Genomic DNA, 27,383 nt, shown 5'->3' on the forward strand with positions numbered 1-27,383 from the left:
ATATATATATATATATATATATATACACACACACACACACACACACATGTATGTAGAAAGTTTTTTACCTTGGGTATAATATATGTTAAAGATACCAAGCTATTGTAAACCTGGTTTTTACTCCATTTCCCAAGTAAGCAAACAGACAAATAAGTCAAGTTTGCGCCTGCATGTAATGCAAGTCTAAGTGACCCGTAAAGTAGTACAAGTCTAGGCAACTCGTGGTAAAGGGGAATAAGCTCTGATCACTATTCTTAATATTTACCCTTAATGCAAAGCCCATCTCCTTGAGGAGATGTATGATGCTATGCATTAAAGGCAAGGGGCCACCACCCAGACCAGTTTCAACCTTTATTGAGGTCTCATCAGTGGGGGCCAGGCTTCGAAATACCAAGGATAAGTAATACAGAGCTTATAAGTATTTTACCAAAACAAGTTACCATAAGGTGCTTTGACCTTATTAAATAAATTAATAAGGTTAAATTTATTTATGTATAAATTTATTTAATAAGGTCAAAGCACCTTATGGTAACTTGTTTTGATAAAATACTTATAAGCTCTGTATTACTTATCCTTGGTATTTCAAAGCCTGGCTCCCACTGATGAGACCTCAATAAAAGTTGAAACCGGTCTAGGTAGTGGCCCCTTGCCTTTAATGCATAGCATCATACATCTCCTCAAGGAGATGGGCTTTGCATTAAGGGTAAATATTAAGAATAGTGATCAGAGCTTATTCCCCTTTACCACGAGTTGCCTAGACTTGTACTACTTTACAGGTCACTTAGACTTGCATTACATGCAGGCGCAAACTTGACTTATTTGTCTGTTTGCTTACTTGAGAAATGGAGTAAAAAAACCAGGTTTACAATAGCTTGGTATCTTTAACATATATATGTATATATATATATATATATATATACATGACAAACGATAGAGTAATCTGGTGGAACATTGCTGTTAAGAAGTTGGTAATAATATAAACTTCATTATGTGGTATCTCAGTTTCTGTACTCTTCTTGAAAGGTACATTTTGGTGATAATTAGTAAACTGACACTTGCAGGCCTCACTGAGGAAGAGAGACCTTTAGAATTACACAGTAGCTAATCACAGCAAACTAAGGAAACAGACTGGTAATGTGCCATGGTATGATCAGTTAAAAATGAGTGAGAAATCACTAATTCCTGCGACTTTGTGAGATCAGGATAATAATAAGTCTGAAAACAGAATCAGGATGTGTATCAAAGTCATCTTATGTATCTCATATATATTTGCATCTACAGCCATGTACGTTGAATCATGTAATTATGACAGGAGCTGCAAAGGAAGAAGATGTTAATGAGAAGATTAAAAGAACAGGATATCCCTTGGCAACATGAAAAGTGTAAGGCAGAGGCTAGGAAAGTGTCAAATGCAGTGAAGAAGAAGAAGAAATTGGAATATGAAAGATTTGCTATGCCACGAAAACAAAATCCTACATTATTCTGCTGTTATTTGGCAAGCAGAAGAAAAAGTGAATGTGGATTATGACTTGAGTTACTGAAGATGACACATAAATCACACCCTCCAAATTTACAGTGTAAATGTTCAATGAGGATTTTTTTTTGCATTTCATGATGAGGAGTTGAAATGAATGTTGAATAACAGTAGGAAAGAAGGAATAAGCTTTATGTTAATAAGGCTGTGGGACTAGATCAGTTATCATAATGTATACTAAAAATGTGAAAATCAGCTGATACTGCCTTTGATTTGGTTGTTTAATAGGAATCTAGCGAAATGAACAGTTTCAGAAGAGTGATGGAAGTGCCACTGCATAAGGGAGAACCAAAGTCAGTGGCATCAAACTATGTAGACCAGTTTGCATATCATCTTGTAATGGTGAAGGTGTTGGAGAAGATGGTTCAAGATAGAATACAAACTGGGGTTGATAAGAATATACATCATTCTAGAAAGCAGCTCAGATTTGTTAAGGGAAGCTCTTGTTTCAATAATTTGGTTCATTTTATATTAAGGTGATGATGAAATCTCAGAAAATTACTGGATATGAATCTTCTCTTGCTGATGCAGGAAGTTTTATAGATTTTTCTAAGGTATGCAATAGGATACCATATGACAAACTTCTGCTGAAATTGAGGAGGACAGGAATGTATATTCACTTTAGTAGCCTAGTTACAGGGATGATCAGCCAGAAAGAAGCTAGTAAGTTGTATGTGAGGTGCAGTCTCAAAAGAAAATGGTGATAAGAATGATACTACAGGGTTCTGTCCTGAGCCACTGCTGTGTAATTTATGAGGGTAGTCTGAAAAGTTCTCAGTCTTGACCATAGATGGCAACACTATTGGCAATTTTTTTTTTCTGCGTTGGTACATCTGTCATAAGCATCCATGTGAAATTGCAAGTCATTCTATCAAGTAGTTTGTTTTATACAGCTGCCTGAAGCTACAGTGTTGTCTGTATCCCTTGAAATGGATAAAATTGAATATCGTGCAGTTATAAAATTCTTTGTAAAAGAAGTTTAATGCCAAAAGAAATTCATTTGAAGTTCATAAAAATTTATGGGCACTCTTCTCCTTCATTTGTGACAATTAATAAATGGGCTACCGAGTTTAAATGTGGCTGTACCAGCCTTGAACATGATCCATGTGAAGGATGTTCAAAAAGTGTAACAACACCAGAAATCATTGATCAAGTGCAAGTTATGGTAGGGTGACCGGTGAGTCAAAATGCATGAAATTGCTGAGACTATAGGCATTTTAAAAGAACATGCAAAATATATCATGGATATATTTTGCATGAAGAATTGAATTAGTCGAGGATGGCTTAATTGCAAGTGATCAGGAGGTATATGAGGAAATAAATAAGTTTGATATCAATAAGGCAATAGGATTTGATGACATGTCACCACTTTTCTTAAGGAAATGTTCCAGAGAATTGACAGGTATGCCTGTTTATTAAGTCTTACAACAGCACAGGTTCCAAGAGAGAGTGGAAAGAAAGTAAAATTGTTCTGCTGCATAAAAGTGGTGATAAGGCTATGGCTACAAATTATAGGCTAATCTGTATAATCTGGAGTTGTTGTTGTTAAAGTACTAAAACAATTGGTGAGAACTAGGATACGTAAATGCGTTGATAATAACAATATTCTCTGTAGTTGTTAGCATGGGTTTGTTAAAGAGAAATCATGTTTTACCAACTTACTTACATACAAATGTCTTGGACAAGAGTGATGAATATACAGTGGTATACTTAGATTTTGCAAACACTTTTGAGAGACTATCACATGACAAGCTGTTAGATAAATGAAATGGATGGGATTGGATAACAGACTAGTGAGTTGGGTCTGTGACTGGCTGTCAGATAGGTATTGGAAAGTTGTATATGGGGATGCAGTATCCCAAAAGAGCAAAGTCACTAGTGGTGTCCTGCAGCGGGTCTGCATTGGGACATTGTTGTTCATTTGTATATTAATGATATCGGAATGGGTTTAACTGGTGATATCCAACTATTTGCAGATAATGCAAAATTGCAGAGAGCATTGCAGAGTCAAGCAGATGTTGTGGCCGTACAGGAGGACTGAATAGATTGTATAAGTGAGCAACAGTATGGAACTGTCAGTTCAATGTTGCAAATTTTAAGGTTTTAAAATGTGGTAAGCAACAAAGTGATGCAAAGTATACTTGGTGGGGAAATTTTAAAGTAGGAAGAGGAGATGAGAGATCTGGGAGTGGTGGTGGTGGACAAGGACCTGAAATTCAGGTACTACAATGGAACCAGAACCTCTTTATTTCTGCATGTTAAGGTCCTCCACTTCATTGTCATTATCTGATATTGATGACTTCACAACTTGCTAAATGTAGTGCCTGAATTTCAGATCCTTGTTCACCACCACTCCCTTGATCAGGCCTCATATCGATGATCATTATTATCAACAGACCTTCATGGAGTCAAGATACTCATCATGGGAGGACCCACTCTCAAATGCACAGTTCATCATATCCATCGTACTCATCATTATTGTGACTGGGTTTTCATGGTGATGAGGAAAGAGTCAGGAGAAGATTCCCAACGGTGGTAAGTGGTCTTTGGTATATGGAGTATGAAGAAAGATTGAAACCATGGAAATTGCAGACTCAGGAATAAGAGGAGGAAAGGTGGGGATATGATTGAGACATAAGTTATTCAGGGGTTGTTATCAGATTAACATGGAAGAAATTTTGCATAGAATCAGGGAGGAGGAAGTTTGAACAAGAGGCCATCACTGGACTGTATAAGGAGAGCGTGAACAGAGGAGAGGGTTCTTTGAAACTGAGAATAGTTGATGAGTGGAATGCTTGCCTGAGTGTGTTAAGAATGGTTGTAAATGTAGACATGTTGAATTTGTTTAAGTCATGATGAGCTTTGTGTGTGATATCTGACATGATGAGTTTCTGACTCTATGAAGGTCAGATGTTAATAATAACAACAATATCAAATAATAAAAAATTACACGATAACCACAGTAATTAACTTTAATGAAATGAAAGTACAGATATTTCATACTGAAAATAACAGTACATCATCATCATCAGTGTGTAGAAACAAGCAATCAAAGGAACTGGATTACAAAGTACATACAGTACTTTGTAATTCGGTTCTAATTTACAATTAAAAACTGTTGCCACATGCTAGAAATTAGTATTAATAAATAATATTTATTTATTAAGGGAAACTTTAGGAATTTATAAGAGACCCAATAATAAATGGATAACATCTAAAATATTAGAAAAATGTGAAGAAAAAAGAAAACTAAAAACAAAAATAAACAGACATACCTCAGAAGAAATATAAACAACTCAAAAATTAAATTGATAAACTCTGCAGACAGGCTAAAGAAAACTGGCTAAACAAAAAAGCAGAAAAATGATGAGGCATATAAACACCATAACTCAAAAACATTACATAACACAATTAAAGAAATTACAAAAAACTTTTCACCACTACCTATAACAATGATTAACCATCAGGTTAAGGAAACAGGAAACCCAAATGCAATAAAGGCAATATGGATGAAACACTACCAAGAAACCTTTAAGAATGAAAGCAATAACTACCTAATAACAAACCCCACACTAACTCAAGACATGACACCTTAATGATCCTTCCATCAGAAGTGGAGAATGTTCTAAAGCAAATGAAATCTGATAAAGCACCAGGGATAGACCAAATTCCATCAGAACTCTGGAAAGAAGGAAAGCAAACAACTTTAAAATTCCTTACCACGCTTATCAACAAAATCATTAAATCACGAGAAATACCAGACGATTGGAGAACAGGAATTATCATACCAATTTACAAGAAAGGTGATAAGAAAAATTGTAAAAACTACAGTCCAATCACATTACTCAGTCATGCTTACAAAATATTTACAAGAGTCTTACAGAACAGAATAAAGAGCACATATGAGGTCATTCTTAGTGAAGAACAGGCAGACTTCAGAAAGAATCGCTCCACATTGGATCAGATCTTCATAATACAAAGACTAGCAGAATTATATGGGGAACATAACAAAAATATCTATTACTGTTTTATAGATTTTAAACAGGCATTCGACTCAATAAACAGAGTAATCTTATTAAGAATATTAAAACAAAAACAAATCGATGAAGATACCCTAAACTGTTTAGAAAAATATTATAGTCTCACAGAAGCAATAATTAAATTCAATAGTATAACAACAGATAAAATAAATGTCAGTAAAGGAGTAGCCCAAGGTTTCTTGGGCTACTCCTTTACTGACACTCCCATCTCCCCATACCTTTTTAACATCTACCTAGAAGATATGGTTAACCAAGCCTTGGAAGGAGAAAGGGGTCAACCTAAATGGTTATAACCTTAATAACATAAAATATTCGGATGACATTGTAATGATAGCAGACACAAAAGATTGTGAACCTAATAACCAAACTAAACAGTATAGCTAAAGAATATAGCATGACCATAAATACAGACAAAACAAAAATCTTGATAATTGGAAAAAATGAAGAAAAACTAAACCTCTCCTTGAATGGATCAACAATTGAGCAGATAAAACAATTCAACTATTTAGGAACAGTAATAACAGAACACCTAGATACCATGACCAGTATATTAAACATAGAATATCGAGTGCATAGTCATCATTTAATAAGCTAGGTAAAATCTGGAAAAATAATAAAATCTCCAAACCTCTAAATAAAAATAAAATTATATAATGCAATTATAATACCCACTGTGCTATATGCTTCAGAAACTTGGACACTCAAGAAGACAGAGATATGAAAACTGGAGGCTTTCGAGATGAAATGTCTCAGAAAAATAAATAAAATGGACAGAAAAGAAAACAAATGAAACTATGAGACAAAACCTAAAATATACAGACTCGTTAATCGAAAAGATCAAAAGAAGACAACTTTAGTGGTACGGACATGTCGATAGAATGCCATCAAAAAGACTACTCAACCTTGCTCTATAAGCAAGAATAAAAGAAAAAAGAAAGACCAAGAACTAAATGGATAACAGCAATAATAGTCAACTCTGGATTACAAACATATAGACAGCTCACCAGCCACGCAAGAAACCGAGACTCCTGGAGGTTGTTGTGGAAACATGGAAGACTCAATCTGTCCCTGACGGAAGAGGAAAGTAAGTAAATAATATTATTAAAAACTATTTTTGATGGTTACATGAGATAAGAATCTCCCAAACTTTTGGGAGAGAGAGAGAGAGAGAATTGTTCCAATTCAGATTTGGCCGATGTAAAAGGGCTTTGCAACTTTCTTTGAAAAGCTGTTCATATTTAAACCTGTATATATGGAGAAATGAGTTTTATCCCACTGGATATCGTATTTAGTGTCAATACCATGTTGTGCCAGACCAGACTTTTGAGGTTTCATGTATTCGATATAATATTGATGTTCATTAATTCTTTTTTTTCCAACAGAACGGCCTGTTTGCCCAAAGTATGTTAGATTACATTCACACAGTATCTGAATGCTAATTAATGATAGAGGTGCCAGTCTGTCTTTTGTAGATGGCAACAGATGAGAAATTTTGTTGATCGGAAAATATGTGAGAATGAGATGATACCTCTTCAAAATTCTACCAATCGGTTCCGAGATGCCAGAAATATAAGGGATTGGAACACTATGGTCTGTTGAAGAATCCTGAGGTGTTGGAACATAAGAGTCAGTTATCTGCTGGATTTGATTAGGGTGTAACCATTGAATTCCATCAATGTTTTGATAATGAGAAGTTCTTGTTAGCTTGAGGGAGAGGAGCATACCTTATGTGCTCTATTAATTAAAGACTTGATAACACCAATTTTTTGAGAGGTGTGATGAGCAGACTTTTGATGAATGTGTCTGCCAGTAAAGGTAGGTTTTCGATCAACACTGGTTGATAAGTTACTGGAGGCTGTGCGTGTAAGGTGGATGTCAAAGAATGATAAACTACCAGCCTTTTCTTTTTCCATGGGGAACTGAATGCGTGGGTGAAGGCTATCGATCTGTTGTAGGAAAGTATTTTGGTACGAAATATTTGTACTTTCATTTCATTAAAGTTAATTACTGTGGTTATCGTGTGATTTATTATTATTTATAGTCATGCCACAGGTACTTTTAAAGATTAAACAATATCAGATAAATATTAAATCACTTCATTAACCAAGGATCCAGCAATTATGCCCATTAACCAATAGGATTGAATTAATGTTGCTTGCCTTTTCTCTATTCCAATATCATAGAGAGAGAGAGAGTTATTTTAATAACAATCTGAGATGATGTGATACTCTAATTTACACAATTTAATAAGTGGAATAGGGAGAAACCAGTAGTTTATTGCATTAGTACTGTGGGCATGCTGAGGACAAATAATTCAGAAACACAGCTCAAGAAACCAAACATGGAGCTTTCTCAAGTTATTTCAGGCATTCTATGAGTAGTAGTCTCATATTTATCATTATCATCCTCTCCATCCGTGTAAGGCAGGTTGAAGTTACTATGAATAAATAGCTTTCCAGTTATTTAAATTTCTGTAAGACTTCAGGGATCTTATATTCTTGATGTTTTCTATCCATTTCCTTCTGGGTCTTCCCAGTTTCCTTTTACTCTTTTAGTGTGGAGAATTTGAGGAAACCTTTTAGTAGTCACTCTGTAGTCATGTCAATATCACTGTAACTGTTTTGCTTTGATTCTTGTTATTATTGAAATATGTTAATGTAATTCTTTTCTTCTGATTGGTTTTCATTTCAGTCCATGCTATTTTATTTATTTTCCAGAAATGCTTCTGAGTCTCATAGTAGCAAGATTTGATAGTCAAATCTTTTATTATTATTATTATTATTATTCAAGCTTCCATGGAGTCAAAAGACTCATCGTGGGAGGTCCTTTCTAAGAAACACAAGTCTATCAAGACTCTTTGAGGGAGGTCCCTCCTAGGAAACACAAAGTCTATCATACCACTCCTTAAACGCATTGACCGTTCTCGATCTCACCACTCCATCAAGCAATGCATACCATGGTTCAACCACCCTCCATGCAAAGAAACCACTCCTCACCCTCTTTCTCACAGTTTCCTTTCGTAACTTCCAGGGATGGCCCCCTTGTCATTACTCCTTCCTGCTGTTCAACCAAGTGAAGGAACTCTCCAGTGTCAACCCTGTAACCATCTCTCAACAGTTTAAAAGTCACTATCATATCACCTCTCCTTCTTCTATCCACCAAACTCTGCAGTCCACACTCTCTCAGCCGATCCCCATAACTAGCATTGTACAGTCCTGACACCATCTTTGTTCTCTGCCTTTGTACCCTTTCCACAGTTAATTTATCCCCATCAAATCTTGGGGACCAGATCTGAGAACAATAGTCTAAGTGTGGTCTGATCACAGTCTTATACAACAGAATGATAACCATTTTATCTCTGCAGGTCAGTGTCCTTCTCATTATTGCAGCAATCCTCTGTGTTACCTTCACTAACTTTGCAATATGTCCCCTAAATTTCAGTTCTCTATCAATCATCAACCCTAAATCTCTTCTCTCCCCTACTTCCTCCAGTTTAACTCCTCCCATAGAGTATGCAGCATCCCATCAATGTGTCCCAAACCTCAAGACCTTACATTTTGCTGCATTAAACTGATACCCCATTTCATTGGCCCATCTGTTTAGCTTATTCAAATCCTCTTGAAGGGCTACCACATCTGCACTATTACTAATAACCCTTCCCAAGCTTCACATCATCCACAAACAACTGAATATTCCCTTGCAATCCACGGACAATGTCATTGATATAAAGGTTAAACAATACAGGTCCCAGCACTGAGCCCTGTGGAACACCACTTGTAACCTTTTGTCTCTTTGATACTGCTCCACCACACACAACTCTCTAATACCTATCGGACAGCCAATCCTGAATCCATTTGACCAATCTGACATCCAGACCCATGTGCTGCAACTTGAATATCAGCTTATCATGTGGCACCCTGTCAAATGCCTTTGCTAAGTCTAGGAAAATGGCAGTATATGCCCTTCTCTAATCTAATGCTCTTGTAACTTTATCATAAAAGGCTAGCATATTGCTAAAACAAGAGCGCTCCTTCACAAATCCATGTTGACTCTCACAGATAACATTACTCTTATCTGCCCAATGCTGTATACGATCCTCACTACTTTCTCCAAGATCTTACTAACTACTGATGAGACACAAACTGGCCTATAATTAGACACTTCTAGTCTGCTACCATCCTTATGCAATGGCACTATCTTACCTTTCTTCCATTCCATGGGCACCTTTCCTGCAGCCAGCCTTTCATTGAAAAGATAGGTCAAAGGCACTGTCAGTTCCTTAGCACATTCTCTCAAAACTCATGGTGAAATACTATCCAGTCCCACCGCTTTACTAACATTCAGAGTACTCAGTATGTGGAACACACTTGCCTCCTGCACCTCTAAACCTCGAACCTGCCCTATCCCTCTAGTATTAAAATTGATTCCTCCAGGATAAAATACTCCAATAAAGTGTTCATTGAACAATTCCACTATGTCCTCTGCATCAGTCACTCTATTCCCATTTTTATCCCACAATGTCATTCTTCCACATTCATTTCTCCTCCTGCTGGCCACATAGCAAAAAAATTCCCTAGGATTTTCCTTGGATCTAAGAGCCAATCTTTTCTCATAATCCAGTTTTGCCTTCCTTACCATACTAGTCACTCTCCTGGCCTGTCTCTTATATTCTTCATGCATCTTCTCTTCACCTGTCTCCTTATATCTCTTCCATAGCCTCTTTTTCGCATGCAGTTCCTGTTTAATATTGTTTGTCATCCACTTTACTCCACATTATGTCCTCTTCTTCAGCCTTGGAATGCAGCTTACCATTGCTGCTAACAAATATTTTTTCACAATTTCCCAAGCACTAATGACATCCCGGCTTTCCAATTCCTCCCTCCACGAAACTTCACCAAGTTGATGTCTAAGACTATTATAAACACCTGCTTTATAATTCTACATACATTCCCGTCTCTTTGATACTCCTGCATGTTTCTTCATTTTCCAAGTCAGAACCATATGGTCACTCTCTCCAACTTGTGGGAGAGATGTCATCTCAGTTTTTATCAACTGTTTTGATGCTATAACCAAATCCAAAACTCTTGAACCTCTTGTTCCCTCTGTTACATGTTGCCTAAGACATTTGTCCCTCAAGAATTCTAGAAATTCCATTTCCTTATTGCTACATGCATCTTCCTCTCCCCAATTTATACTGCTGTAGTTAAAATCTCCCATAAAAATCATTCTTCTTGCACTTGCCATAGCCAACTGTCTTAACATCTCGTGGTCCCCATCCTCTGTAATCCTTGGTCTGTAGCAACACCCCACTAAGTATCCTGTCTTGCCCACCTCCACCTCACACCATATGCTTTCAAAATCATTAGTTTCACAGCTTTCCAAAGCCTCCACTCTTAGAGGGCATAGGTCGTCACTTATCATAAGCAGTACTCCACCACCATGCTTTCCCTTCCTATCCTGCTGAAAAATGCTGTACCCAGCTACTTCCATTCCTGTTAATATAACCTCTTCTGTCAACCATGTCTCGGTGATCCTAATAATCTTTGGCCAGGCTGATGCTATCAGTGCCACCAATTCCTCTCCCTTATTCCGAATACTCCTGGCATTAGTATAAAGTCATAAAAATGCCATTGTTTCTATACCCAGCATTATCCCCTCTAGACTCCACTGTGCTCAGCATTACCTGATGTTGTCCCCCTTCTCCCAAGTACCCATTCCCAAAAGAGGCCACCCCTGCTACCATCCACACTGGGACACACTGACTCATATAGAACAGCAATCTCTCCGGATGCATATGTCCGTCCTCATTCAAATGTAAGCGGTCTCTCACATACAATTCCTGTCTGCCCTCAAATGCACTCCAAGCATCCACATATTCCAACCCTCTCTTCTGACACATTCTCGCTATTATGCCATTCAATATCACTGCTCTTCTGCTCATTTCGTCATTATCATACCTAGGCCACACACACTATCTTTCCTCTCTGTATCTTCTTTCGTACCACCTCAAGCAAGAATCTCATATCTCTCGCTGCCCTATTTACACCACCACTCAAGTCATTTATTCCCACCATCACAATCATCTCATCCATGCTTTCACCTCTCTTAACTACCAAAGACACACTTTCTATCTTTCCTCCTGGCAAACACTCCTCACGCATCCTATCTTGAACACCATGAATCATTGAGTCCCCATACATTGCACCTCTTACCACCCTATTCCTCGATTGCTCACTCTCTCATGCATCCCTCACTCTCTCTCTCTCTCTCTCTCCTGTAACAGTTTCTCTCTGTGCTCCCCTACTTACCTGCCTTCCTGACATCACTCTATCCCTAGTCCCTGTGCTCCCTTGCATTCCTCTCATTCCCTCTCTCCTGCTGTTTCCATTCTTTCCTCTTCTATCATTTCTATATCTGACACTCATTCCCTCTCTTCCACTTATCCTATTCTCACCTCTTCTATCATTCATACAACTCTCTCTCATTCCCTCTCTTCTACTGTTCCCATTCTCTCCTCTTCCATCACTCCCATAACTCTCTCTCATTCCCTCTCTTATACTGTTTCTATTCTCTCGTCTTCTACCATTCCCATAATTCTCTCTCATTACCTTTCCTCTATTGTTCCTCTTCTCTCATTCCCATAACTCTCTCTCACTCCTCCTGATTTGCCTTGCATTCGTCTCTTCCATCTGCCTAATCTCATCTTTCACACTTCTCATCTCATTCCCCAGACATTCCACCTGCTCTTTCAGCTCATCTATCTCTCTGTAAGTCTGCCACTCTTGTTTACCATTCATCCTCCCAATTGAGACTATCTCCTAAAACTTCAGAATCATCCAACCTTTCCATACCCCCCACTCTTACTTTATTGTTACTTTTCTCACCTTCTATCATACCAGTCATCTCTCTACGTGGTGGAGAATCTCCCATCTCTGACTCAACCAGATCTCTTGTCTCCCCTACTTCCTCCAGTACAGCTCCTCCAACAGAGTATGCTGCCTCCCAATGATGTATCCCAAACTTCAAGACTACATTTAGCTGCATTAAACTAATACCCCCATTCATTTGCCTATCTGTCTAGTTTATTCAAATCCTCTTGCAAAGCCACTACATCTGTACTATTACTAATAACCCTTTTGAGCTTGACATCATCTGCAAACAACTGACAATGTCATTGATAAAAAGGTTAAACAAAACCGGTCCTAGTACTGAGCCCTGGGACCTCACTTGTAACCTTCTGCCTCCTCATTAACTATGCTTTTATCTCCTGGTTGTTTTTATCTTGCCAGCTTGGCTGGCTGAGTTTATAACAATTCTGCTTTCTAACCAACAGATAATAAGGAAACTTAAAGTACATGATTGACAATCTACATAAAAACAGTAAGGACTATGCAATGCAGATAAATTTTAGTAAAACCAAAACAATGGCACTAGGTGGTAATAGAGAACTTAATTTAGAAGTGGAGGGAAGTAAACTGAACAGGATGAAAATTCAATTACTTAGGCACTTTGATCACAGATGGCTTAAATTATAAATCTAGGGTGGTGGTCCACTATGACCAAACTTACAAATATATGAAAAAAATGCACATTTCTCCAAGAATTTCAAATCAAAGTATGTAGCTCAGTGGCACTCCTCACATTTGCGGTGGCACGATGTGGTCGCATTTGTGTCCCGGCGATTGTATATGTGGCAGGAAGAAGGGGGGAAACGTATGTGCGCAAAATGCAGGCAATGGGAGGAACTTGGTGATTTAGAAATGACCATAACTGACCTCATTGAGTCAGAGATGAGAGATTCTCCACCACGTAGAGAGATGACTGGTATGATAGAAGGCGAGAGAAGTAACATATATAACAATTGATAAAAGAGTTGTCATTCCATTGTACAGAGCCCTGATCAAACCACACTTGACTATCATTCCCAAAGTTGGTCCCCAGGATTTGAAAGGGATAAATTAACTGTGTAAAGGGTACAGAGGTGGATAACAAAGATGGTTTCAGGACTATATAATGTTGGTTATGAGGATCAGCTGAGGGAATGTGGACTGCAGAGTTTGGTAGGCAGAAGAAGGAGAGGTGATATGATTGAGATTTTTTAACTGTTGAGAGGTAGTTACAGGGTTGACACTGGGGAGTTTCCCCCTTGGGGGAACAGGAGGAGGGAGCAAGGACAAGGGACCATCCTCGGAAGTTACGAAAGAAAGCTGTGAGTAAGATGCGGGGGGAGGAGCGGTTTCTTTGCATGGATGGTGGTTGAACCATGGAATGCATTGCCTGATAGAGTGGTGAGAGCACGATTAGTCAATGAGTTCATGGAGTGGTGTGACAGACTTTGTGTTTTCTAGGAAGGATCTCCCACGATGAGTCTTTTGACTCCATGGAGACCTGAATCAGAATAATAATAATAGAACAAATACCTGCACATGGTACTGATGTGCCACTGGAGTTTATTATAACAATTCTGCTTTTTATATATAAAAAATAAAGATGAGCCTTTTAATAGCATGGTAGGAGTATCCCTAAAAATTGAGCATAGTGTGCTTAAGAAGAGGTAGGAGGGGGAAACAGAAGTAACGTGAGTTGAGAGTGAGTGAATGGGATGTATTGCAGGAAAGTGCAGTGAGTACTTTGAATGAGCCTAACCAAAAGTGTAATAGGCATGGTAAATATACATAAAGCAGATTTTGTGTAATGTTTTGGGAATCTATGGATGGAGATTAGCTTGTAATAATAAAATTTTATCAACACCAAATTGTGTTAATTGTATAAATTATAATATGCATTTAGTAGATAAATATATTATATTATTTATATAAATTTATGTAAATACATAATGAGTTATATCATGAATGCCAGAATTTGCCACATGAAATAAAGTGTTCTAGGTTTTGTGATTTTCAGCGAACTCTATATTGATAATCATTATCAAACATTGATATCTAAAGTAAAAAAAAATTTTAGGATTATTTTCTAGGTCATGCATTAAGAGACAGTGAACCTACAATTATACACCATTTTGCTTTTCCTCAAACTGCTCAAAATTTTGCATACCCAGATTTTGCTGCTGGTTTTCTGCTAAGCATGCCTTTAATATTAAAGTGAGTATTGAGAATGTTTTAATGATTAAATAATATTTTGATATGATGCATGGATAATTTATGCATCATCTAGTTATGTTAGTCTTTCTATTTAGTCTTTTTTTTTTTTTTTTCTATTTTTATTTGTTTATTTTTGGGGATTCATCATAGTGCTAATAATAATAATAATAATATGTTCTCTGCCTTAACAATTACATCAAGAAATCTTAAACATGAAATGATATATATATGGAATTCAATGGCTTCTCAGAAAAGACCACACAACTTCTTTTTAATCCCAATAATCCTAGCTCAAATAACAAGGAAACATACATTTCTGGCATCTCAGAACTAATTTCCAGAATTCCTAAGAAATATAGTTTAATGGCTACTTTTATTAATATCAAAGAAGAATGAAGACATCACGAGGCCTTACTTCACTGTCCAAACTTAAATCAGAATGCCTGCCTCTCACTAACTAATATATGGAAAATATCTTACTTCTTATTATAATCAAAATTCATTAAAGTTTTTGTTCTTTTAGTAGAGTTAATAAATAATTAATAATATGCTAATTAATAATAGTAAGACCGTGTAACGTTATACCTTTGCATTGTTTTATGTATAACATCACACGATCTTACTATTTCAAATCAACCCATTATTCACATTCTACCTTGTAATTAACTATCATTGCCACTGATGATGGGCTGTAATATTCATACTAAAATACATGGCTTAATATAAACAAATATTATTTATTTATTCCGTGTTATCATGTGGATTAAAGATCCCACTGTGTATGCATCTCCCTTGTACAATACTTTTATCACCTTGTGCAAAAGCAAGTTGGTAAAATATGATCTCCCTATAACAAACTAGTATTGCAAGCACCAACCTCTCCAGCACCTTAAATATAATAACTCCAGATATACAAATTGGGTTATAATTTGTAGTGTTAGTTATTTATCCCCACCTTTGTGAAGTGTAACAATTTTATATTCCTTCCCACTCTTTTGGGACTTGTGCTGTTACAGATCTCTTGTTAAACATTTAGGCCAATGCTGATGCTTTCTGGAACATTCCTTTAAAACATGTGGTGATATACCACCAAATCCTATTGTCTTATTGACATTTAACTTACTTAACTTATCATATACCTGTTGCTTGCTCACCATTAAGTCTTCTTACATTTCATTCTCTACTTAGTTTGAAATCGAGCTTCTGATTTCAAACTAAGGATGAAACACCCTGATGAACTGCTCACTGACTTCCTCTACAACAGTTACTAATATCCCACTTTCATCCATTAAGATCATCTTGCCATAATCATTCTTCTTTCTACAAGCCACATCTCGAAAAATTCCTGAGGATTATTCTTGGCCTGATTTGCTAATTTCTGCTCATACTGCACTTTTGCTGTCCTTACTAAATGAGTTATTCTCCTGGCATGCTCTTTATACTCCAATGGATTATTACTATTATTCATCTTCTGCTAACTCTAAAGTGCCTTGTTCTTCCAGATTTCATGCTTAATATCCTCATTCATCCATTTTACGCCTACCCTATTTAGGCTTTTGACCTGTGGAATACATTCACATATTGATGCTGTTAAGCATTTCTTGTCAGTTCTCAAACAGCATTTCCTTTCCACTCAATTTTCTCATTCCATGTTGTAGCTCCAAGCTGTCTCCTAAGCTTGTCATAATCACCAGCTTTTTACTTCCACATATATACTTTCCTTCCAGAAGACTTCATATAGCTAGCCACAACCCATGTAATCACTTCATGATCACTCTCGCTAACTGCAAGGAAGTGCAAAACTCACTCACAGTTGCATCCTCTGATGAAATGATCCAACCTAAAACACTCAGTCCTTGTGTGCCCTCCTTTACATACTGCCTTACATAGTTGTCTCTTATGAACTCTAGAAATTTATTTCCTTATTCCCAAATGCTGTCTCTTTATTCCAGTCTATACCACCATAATTAAAATCATGCATAATAATCAGCCCTTTCCTTGTTCACTAACTAAAGTTGCTTATCTTCTTCTTTGAGTGCCACTCCTATTGGAGGTCAGCGACCACCTTGGCAAATTTTGAGCGATTCTCAGTTATTCTGAGCAGTCTCTCAGAGTTCATACCAGTCCACTGTCTGATATCTGCCAGCCAAGATTTTCTTCGTCTTCCTTGTCCTCTTCTTCCATTTATCTTCCCTTTTATAATCAATTGAAGTATCTTATATTTTTCATTACAAAGTAGGTGACCAAGATATGCAGTTTTCCTTCTTTTTATGGTATCTAAAAGTTCACGTGATTTCCCCATTTGTTTCAGTACTTCCTGATTGGATGTTTTTGCTGTTTAAAAATCCCATGGACAGCAAAAAGTTGCTATATACATTTCTTTATCACCACCCTCCACATTCCCTGGCCTATAACAACATCCAACTAAATATCTCTCCCTGTCATCTTCTACCTGGCACCACACTGCCTCAAAACCATTTCCACTATTTCCCTCTTTCATGTCTACCTTATGTGGACATAATTCCCCTAGTATCATAAGCAGCACCACCCCTTCTTGTTCTTTCTATCCTCACAAAAAAAAAACACTGTATCCTGCCATTTCTGTTCTCCTCGGAATATCATCTTCACATATAATAAATTACACAATAGCCACCGCACTCATTAACTTTAATAAAATGAAAGTACAGATATTTCGTACTGAAAATAACAGTACAACATCAGTGTGTAGAAACAAGCAAATCAAAGGAATGGGAATACATACAAAGTACATACAGCAGATCGCATGAAGGCAGACTTTGTTTCGAATCTAGTCGTCGACTAGAGAAAATTTTTCTAAACCTTTTTTCAACCGGTTCCTGAGTTAGTCGATCTTTGGCACAGGAAAGTGGGTTTTTTCTCCTGGAAACTCGGGTTTTTTATCCTGTAAACTCATGAAAATCGGCCGTAGAACCCACGTTATTTCAGACATTAAATATATTGTGTTAGGGACCACAAGAAGGCGGCACTTGTTGAGCTCTCTCTCTTCACTGTGTTCCGCTTAATTAATGATAGCCTTGGGCTATCTCTGATTGGCTGCCAATGGAGATTGAACTGCCCACTCAGTCTCCAAAAGTTAGATAGGGCTAAACGGCCTCGTCTACACCCTATACGAGAAAAAAAAGGTATTAGCTGATTTTTTTAAATATTTTTTTTGATGGGTTCATCAGATAAGAATCTCCCAAACGTTTGTGAGAGAGAGAGACAATTGTTCAGATTCAGATTTGGCCAATGTAAAAGGGCTTTGCAACTTACTTTGAAAAGGCATTCATATTTAAACCTGCTTCTATGGAGAAGACGAGCTTCATCCCATTAGATACTGTGCCAGACCATACTTTTGAGGTTTCATGTATTTGATATAATATTGAAGTTCATTAATTCTTTTTTCTGCAGAATGGTCTGTTTGCCCAAAGTATGTTAGATTACATTCACACGGTATCTGGTAAACGCCAGCTAATGATAGAGGTGCCAGTTTGTCTTTTGTAGATGGCAACAGATGAGAAATTTTGCTGATCAGAAAATATGTGGGAATGAGATGATACTTCTTCAAAATTCTACCAGTCGGTTCTGAGATGCCAGAAATATAAGCGATTGGAACCCTGTGGCCTGTTGACGAATCCTGAGGTGTTGGGACTTCAGAGTTCCAGTCCCTTATATTTCTGGCATCTTGGAACCAATTGGTAGAATTTTGAAGAAGTATCATCTCATTCCCACATATTTACTGATCAGCAAAATTTCTCATCTGTTGCCATCTACAAAAGACAAACTGGCACCTTTATCATTAGCTGGCATTTATCAGATACTGTGTGAATGTAATCTAACATACTTTGAGCAAACAGGCCGTTCTGTGGGGAAAAAAAAATTAATGAACATCAATATTATATCGAATACATGAAACCTCAAAAGTCTGGTCTGGCATAACATATGTACGAAATATCTGTACTTTCATTTCATTAAAGTTACTTACTGTGGTTATCGTGTAATTTATTGATTATAGTCATTGACATTAAACACAGTATCCAGTGGGATAAAGCTTGTCTTCTCCATAGAAACAGGTTTAAATAGGAACGCATTTTTAAAGAAAGTTGCAAAGCCCTTTTACATCAGCCAAATCTGAATCGGAATGATTGTCTCTCTCTCTCTCCTAAAAGTTTGGGAGATTCTTATCTCATGTAACCATCAAAAGTAGTTTTTAATAATATTTTTAATAATATTAATTATTAATATTCATTTCCAGCATGCGGCAACAGTTTTTAATTGGTAAACCACCAACTGCTGTATGTACTTTGTATTCCTGTTCCTTTGATTTGATTGTTTCTACACACTGATGATATACTGATATTTTCAGTACGAAATATCTGTACTTTCATTTCATTAAAGTTAATTACTGTAGTTATCGTGTAATTTATTGATTATAGTCATGCCACACACACACACACACACCTTTAAAGATTATTGCAATGATTTTTGACTGAATAAACTCAATCAGTGAAACAATTTCATCTCCCTTATTTCTGACACTACTGGCATTTATAAATAAACACAACAGTTCACTTTTAGGTGTATAGCTAGTCCTACCCAAGTCACTTGTTGGTTTTGATTTTCTCACTATGCATGCCGTTGCCCAATCATCTTTATCACCACTTACCCCATATATCTTCTCAGTCTTAACGACCCCACTTACATCCCTATCCTTTCCATTACTATGCTGATCATCCCCAATCATACATTCATTACTACTTCCAGCATCCACTTTCCCTATGCTGTCTTCCTGTCCACCCAGGTTCTACCCATTTCACTGTTCCTATTGCATTCTTGTTCTCTTTTCATCTCTCATAGTACTATTATTTTGATTGCCCAACACTTCAGTCTCTTTCATTCCACTTCTCTGATCTTTCACTTCACCTCATCTGATCTCTTGCTTGCATCACATAGTACACTTTCATCTAGCAACAGTTTCCCCTACTAAATACCACATTCTTTGTGGCAAAGGAGTATTTATTTATATCTATGCACTAATCGAAGCAGGGGGGAGCATCTGTTTCAAAATTTAAAAAAAAAAAAAAAGAAAAGAAAACTGTAGCCAATGTTGCACTATAACAAACTCTGTCATTGATCCCACAGGTTCAATGAACATCTATTGCACATGATTTAAAGAGGAAATTAAGTTTATTATTATTATTATTATTATTATTACCACCCCAAACCTCATGGAGTCAAAGACTCATCTGGGAGGTCCTTTTATCACACACACACACAGCTCATCATACCGTGTTTTAAACACATTCAAACTCTTTGCAGACACCACATTCTCAGGCAAGGCATTCCAATCATTCACAGCTCTGCACGAAAAAAAACCTGCCTCTCACTCCCCTACTCACACCCTCTTTAGGATGACCTCTGGTTCTCCCCTGATCTCCCACTATTCTCTGTAAAACTTCTCCAGCATTGATCCTATAACAACCCCTTACCAACTTGTAGGGCTCTATCATATCTCCCCCTTTTCCTCCTGTCCACCAGACTCTGCAAATTACATCTTCTTAATCTTTCCTCATACTCGACATTCCAGAGGTCAGAAACTTCCTTAGTCAGTCTCCTTCGGACCCTTTCAAACATCTCTTCATCCTTCTGAAAACCCGGTGACCAAATTTGGGCACAATAGTCCATGTGTGGCCTAATCAAAGCCTTATACAACGGAACAAGAATCTCCCTACTTCTACATGTCAGTGTCCTCTGCATCATTCCCAGAAGCCTTTGTGTTGTCTTCACAATTTTGGCGATGTGTCCCCTAAATTTTAGATCCTTATCCACTATCACCCCAGATCTCTTATTTCCTCTACCTCCAACATTCTTGGTGTGTCGTTTTATTATGTCATTGATTTATATTTCAAAAATCATTGTAATGAAGTTTGTTTTATTTTGTAATTTAGAACTGCTACAAGATGGGTAATGAATAAAAATGTTGAATTTTCTATTGATCCTAAATACGAGGTAAGAAATTGTTTATTCTCTATATTGCTTTTAATTATTATTAAATTTCTTTTTCACAAGATACTGTAGGAGGTCTCTTCTATAAATCTCAGATATATCCTGACTTGAATGCATTCATAATAAAAACCTATTAATAACAGCTTAACACTTGTAAAATATATATTTAACAGCTTTAATATTTCATAACTAGTTATAGGATATCATTAGAGATAGCAAGAGTGTATAAAGCAGCAGTAGTGCCGCATTTAAACAGTATGCAATACTTCTTTTTTACTTAGCAAGTAGTTTTGGTGGCAGCTGAACTAACAGAATATTATTCATGTCTGAACAGGCTAATAATAATGATAATAACATTAAAAGTTAATTCAACATAAAAAAAAAACTCTATTAAAGATCTGTTAATTCAGTGACAGTTAATCACTGCAGATGATGCAGTCATTTGGTCAGTCACTTCATCATAAACATGCTGTAAAGGATTTTTTTCTGGTTTCTATAATAGGATGCTCAAATTTGAATTTTTTGTTTATTTTATTTTTTGTTTAATGTCAACTTCGCCTATCAAAGATTGCTAATCTATAGCATATACATGTACTTTGAATGGCTGAGGGTTAAATAATCTGGAAAACTTGTTCTGGAGACCAACCATTGAATTGTTGATGTTTCTAATATGCATTGAAGGGGTCTAATATGAAGCAGTAAAAATTCTCTAGGAAAATTAGAACTATTCATCCTCTTATAGCTACCACTGTGTGAATTTTGAGTCCATACTGAGTTGGTTGGACAGTGGAGATGATATCTATTCAGCCAACTAGGCTAGGTTTTAAATAGTATTGTAAAAATGTCTCTATCATATCACAATAACTATCATAATTAGCTAATAATAGTGTAACTTTTACAACTAGAACTATCATAATTATCCTGTACACCCCCTTGAGGGTACATATCAGGACTCTGATGAAGTAAATATGTCTGAAAATTAAATATTTTACTACACTACATTTTATATTTGAATTCCTTAAGTTCTTCATTAATTATATTTAATTATAATGTAATATCTAAAATCTGTATCATTTAAATTAAGAATGCAATATTTTTTTTTATCATTTATACACATATTATATTTGTGGTGTCTGACATATATAACACATATGTATATTATAATGTATATGTGGTGGTGGTCTGATATGAAGCAGTGAAAATTATCTAGAACAATTAGAACTACTCATCCTCTTATAGCTACCACTGTGTGCATTTATTTATTTATTTGTGTGTTTTTTTATTTGTTATTATTATTTACTCAAATTGTGATGACATGTTTCGTAAAATTAATGTGAAAATATGATTCTTCTTCTGCAATTATGCAAAGATAAAATATTTTATTCTAAATATGTTATATATGAAAATTAAATTTACTCTATCTTTATAGTATATGTTTGCCATATAGTTAGTATTAGTATTACTTCCAAGCCTCAGTGGAGTCTGAAGACTCATCACAAGCTGTTGAAAACTCACAGACTACAATAACTATCATACCTTACCTTGAATACATTCTGTGTTAGGACATTGACCATCCACTCTCATAATGCATTCCACTGATTCACCACCTGCCAAGCAAAAAATCTCCTTTTCACTTCTTACTCAAATGACCTTGGTATAGTTTTCAGGGATCACCTCTCGTTTTTCTATTATCTTATGCAGTAATTCCCCTGTAAGTAATACTATTAGGCTATCTCAATCGAGACCACAAACTCTGCATCCTTATTCCTAATTCTTCTTGCATTGGTATGTAAGCACAGTAGCTTTCTGCTGGTTCGCCTTTCCTTCCCATCCCATTCCTATCATATGAGTCCTTTGATTCTGTTGCTATTATTGTGGTCATCCTTGTCTTCCATCATCATTTATCTCACACCAATCCTGATGGCTTATCCTCACAGTCTCACTCTCTAGTTTTTGTTTTTCTGACTGATGGACTACATGCTCTCCTCCTCTCATCAACAATCTTCCTAGCTTCCTGCTGCCACTCTCTCTGAGATGCAGACCATCTGCAGCAAACAGCTCTCTCTCCTTCCTTCAAAATTTTCCCATACATCCACGTACTCAAATCCTCTCTTCCTGCACATTCTAGTTATCATACTATTCATAATTATTACTGTTCTCCTCAATTCCCTACTACCAAACTTTCAAAGCATAAAATTCTCCATCTCCATCAGGCACTTTCTGGCAAATCATTTGTTTCCATCAGCATGGTCAGCTCTTCTGCCCTTCCTCTCCTCTCCTCTCCACTCCACATCCTCACTTTTCTTATTGTTTCCCTTTTCAAACATAGTTTTGACACTGCTTGATTTTCATTTCTTTCGCCAGCTCCTATACAGCACCACACTATGCTACACTACAGTACACTACTTTTCACCATTCCATTGTAATCATTCATCTTTGACTTGTCTATCCTGGCACCTCCACCCTCCTGTCTTCTCTAAATGTACTTTTCCTCAGTTCATTCCTCAACCTTACCAGTTATATTCTAATATCCTCACTCATATTCATACATTTCATAGTAGCTTCCTTACCATTCTGCCTTTATTCATCTGCCATTCCACTGTCTTTCCCATCTTCCTCCATCTCACTACCTTCTGCTGTGTCATTGTTATTATTCATATATCATTATATATCAGTAGATATATGAATATAGCAGATTCCTATAAAATATTTGTATTAATTTAAAGTTCATATTAGAAGAAAAGGAAACTGAACAACAATAAGCATTAAACAGGTTTCAATTTAGAACCATTGTGATGACTTTTGCTGACAGTTAAAATAAAAAGAAAGGGATATAATAATGAAAAGAAAACCTTACACATGGCCAACATGAGTGGCTGAATTCATATTTATAGCAAACACTAGCTATCCATTACACTTTGTAAGAAGAAAGTGAACTGTTGCCAATTTCTGAATACAGATTTTCATTGCTAAGTGTGTTTTTTTTTTTTCCCTGGAACAACTGTGTTTTTGTAGGATGCAGAGGAGAGAACTTAGATATTCTTCTTGTTATTAAAATACAGGTATCTCCATGGTGTCAGAAGACTCATCGTGGGAGAGCCATTATTCACGCATCAGCCATCATTCACACAAATACTTATCATACTTCTCCTTAAACTCATTCACTGATGAAGCACCTACAACCACCTTGGGTGATCCATTCCACCCATTCCCCACCCTCCAAGCAAAAACTCTAGTACTAACATCCTTGTTAACCGCACTCTTACTCAACTTCCACGGGTGACTTCTTGATCTCTCTCTCTGTCTTCTTGCCATGTACTGAAAACAGCATCTTCAGTGTTAGTCCTATAAAACCACTTTAATAACTTAAATGCTTCTATCATGTTACCTCTTTTTTACCTAGCTAAATTTTGAAGCCCACAAACTGTTAGTCTGTTCTCATAGGGAGCATTCCACAGACCTGCCACAATCTTTCTCTCTCACCTTTGGATCCTCTCCACAACTTTTTCATCCTTGACAGAATCTCAAAGTCCAGAATTGTGCACAGTAGTCCAGATGTAGCCTTATATAGGGGAACAATAACCTCTCTATCCATGCTTGTTAATATGTTTGTCGAAAACCATGTAATCTGATGTGCTGTTTTGGTTACCTTCTCAGTATGTCCTCTAAACTTCAACTCGTTGTCCACAATCAGTCCCAAATCCCTGACTTCATCAGTTTCCTACAGTTCAGTTCTATCAATATAGTGCACATCATTTGATCTCTTCCCGAAGTGACCTTACTCTTGGTCACATTAAGCTGGCAGCTATTTACCTTTGCTGATTCTACTAGTCTATTTAATCATCCATCATGATCTTTACATCACCTTTGTTTATTATTGCTCTTCTCAGTTTTTCCATCATCAGCAAACAACTAAATATTTCCTTCAAATCATTTCCTATATCATTGATGTACAAATTAACCAACCAAGGACCAAGTACTGAGTCCTGTAGTACAGCACTTGTTACCTGCCTTTGCCTGGCCTTAACTTCTCCATTAACCACTCTTTGATATCTTCCCATGATCTGCCTTCTAATCCAAATTACCAGATTCATCCATCTATTTTTGCATCAGAGTTCTGTGTGGAAGCCTATTAAATGCCTTTGCAGTCTAGTATCAGTGAGTAGCCATTTCCCTTATCCAGTTCCATTGTCACTTGATTTTAAAAAGTAAGCAAATTATTAAGGCAATACCTACTTTTCACAAAACCATGTTATCCCTTATAGAGTATCATATTCTTATCTACCTAGTCCTGAATTTTGTCTTTCACCAATTTCTCTTCTTCTTATCATAGATTTTATGCAAAGTGGCCTGTTCTGGTCTTATGCCATTGCTTTTTTGCTCTTCCAAATTCTTCTTTTTCTATTTATTTTATATCCATACAGTATTTTTGGTAGTCTGCTATTGTCCATTTGATTTAAATGTTCTAACCATTTTTGTTTATATTTACTTATATAGTGGTTAATTCCAAAGATTATATTTTATTTTCATTTGTTTTATGGTCCACTTGATATATCCAGCTGTTTTTGTTAAAAATTTCATTTCTGCTGTTTGAATCCGTTTTTCATTCTTCTTCTTTTTTTTTTATGGTCCATGTTTCACTTCCATATAATAAAGTTGGCTTAGACAGAACATTATATAGTCTGATTCTGGTGTGTTTTTGTACTAGGGATAACTTAAATATATTATTTATCATACTGTTTACTTTAACAAAATTTGATATTTTAATGTCTATATCTTTTCATCTTCATATGATAAGTCACATCCCAGGTATTTGAAAGTGTTTATTTTCTCACTCTTCCTATGGTTCCGCTAAACTTAATGAGTTAATAAGATTTTTCCATGTATCCTTTAATATTACTCCTTGGTTTCTATTACAGTTGATTCCTGTTCATAGGACCACTGCAGCTTCTTTAAATATTCGAGATCTGTAATCTTCCTCCATGTATGGCATTGAGTTGTTATCCCAGTCTATAGTGTGGTTTGAAGTTGAGAAGTGATGTGCCAAACCCGAGGTGTCTGTTCTGTTATGATTAACATCTCAGACATGTTCCTTCTGTCTAATTTCTAAGCTTCTCAAAGTTTGTGCCTGAAGTGTTTTCAGGACTTGGACAATTCATGGTAAAGGTGGTATAAATTCTCATCATTTGTCTTAGTATCTCCTTGCGGACATGTATAATGCTATGCATTAAAGGAAGGGCTACTATACAGACTGGTTTTGACCTTTTTTGATGTTGCATCAGTGGGAGCCAGACCCAGAGGTGGTGATACCAAGGTGGAAGTAATGGAGAAGTCATATTTACCTATACAAGTTGCCAAAGGGTGTCACATCCTATTATTAAAATTCTCTGGATTAGAGATAAGTTTATGGATGTTTTTTCACTTGGCTATGCTACTAATTATATATTTGGTTTTATCCTTTATTCAAGTGTAAGCAAACAAAGTTTGCACCTGAAGCGCTTTCAGGACTGGGGCAACTCGTGGTAAAGGTGGTATAAATTCTCGTCACTTGCCTTTATCACCCATAATGCAAAGCACATCTCCTTGCAGACATATATAATGCTATGCATTAAGAGAAGGGCCACTACCCAGACCCGTTTCGACCTTTATTGAAGTCTCATCAGACCCAGAGGTGGAATGATACCAAGGTGGAAGTAATGGAGAAGTCATATTTACCTATACGAGTGATGAGAACTTATACCACCTTTACCACGAGTTGCCCCAGTCTTGAAAGCACTTCAGGCACAAACTTTGTTTGCTTACACTTGGATAAAGGATAAAACCCAATATATAATTAATAGCATAGCCAAGTGAAAAAACTTCCAATATATTCATCTTAGTAAGAGAAAATAAGAACCTGTTTGTTTGTGTGTATGTGGAGGGGAGGTGCTTGAGAGTATGAATACTTAAGAGTCAAAGCTAAATAACTGGAAGGATAACTAGTTAACTTTGCGAGCCTGGTTGTCTTTGTGATTAACATACCTACTCTACAAGCAATAGGCTGTGACTTCAAATCCTGCTGTGGGTGTAGATATTTGTTATTTTCTTTATGATGGAGACAATTTCCTTTTCTGTTTTGAGACGCAGTTTAACTTATTGGAGATCTGAAGTGGCTTGAAAAAGTTACATTTGATCTCTAGAGCAGGGATTCCAAACTTGGTAAAAAAAAAAAAAAAATTAAAAAGAAATCCTTAACCTGACTGCTGTACTGATCTACCAAAAGTTTATAACCTTTTGTAGGTAGGATACACACAAGTCACCAGAGCTTATAACCTAATGTTTCCTCGTTAGAATCTAACTGGGCACCCTGTTAGTGGCATCTACCTGAATGCTAAACAAATCAGAATGGGCTAGCAGTTTATCATTCAGCTGACCAAATTATATTCTTTGTTACCATAAACATTGCATAATCAGTAACTTCAAAATAAAAACACCTGAAACTAAACTACAAATTAAACTTGCACATAGATTTGTATCCTAGGATATCGCATGCATACATATATATCTTATCTTATAAATTAACTTATTAACCATTAAGTTATTAAGAGATTGAGTTTTCACACATTTTATAAACAAAAGAAAAAATATCTTTAATTTACAAATATACGTTTGTGTGTGTGTGCACGTGCACGCACACACTTTGCT

At 36.4% G+C, this 27,383-nt stretch overlaps 1 protein-coding gene across 2 annotated transcripts in view; it reads left to right on the forward strand.

Moving 5' to 3' along the window:
* LOC150108871 (beta-1,3-glucosyltransferase) overlaps nt 1-27,383 on the forward strand; it is a 310,372-nt gene that overhangs the window by 148,713 nt on the left and 134,276 nt on the right. The window contains exons 6-7 of one of the 2 annotated variants that reach the window (XM_090403934.1): nt 14,539-14,675; nt 20,642-20,702. The exons of the other annotated variant lie outside the window; for it this stretch is intronic. Of the exons in view, the coding sequence (XP_090260060.1) occupies nt 14,539-14,675; nt 20,642-20,702 (198 nt within the window). The remainder of the gene's footprint in view (nt 1-14,538; nt 14,676-20,641; nt 20,703-27,383) is intronic. 2 annotated transcript variants of the gene reach the window in all.

Source organism: Typopeltis vanoorti, chromosome 2 (genome assembly GCF_054136105.1).
Source record: "Typopeltis vanoorti isolate ZY-2024b chromosome 2, IOZ_Tvanoo_1.0, whole genome shotgun sequence".
Classification (NCBI taxonomy): Eukaryota; Metazoa; Arthropoda; class Arachnida; order Uropygi; family Thelyphonidae; genus Typopeltis; species Typopeltis vanoorti.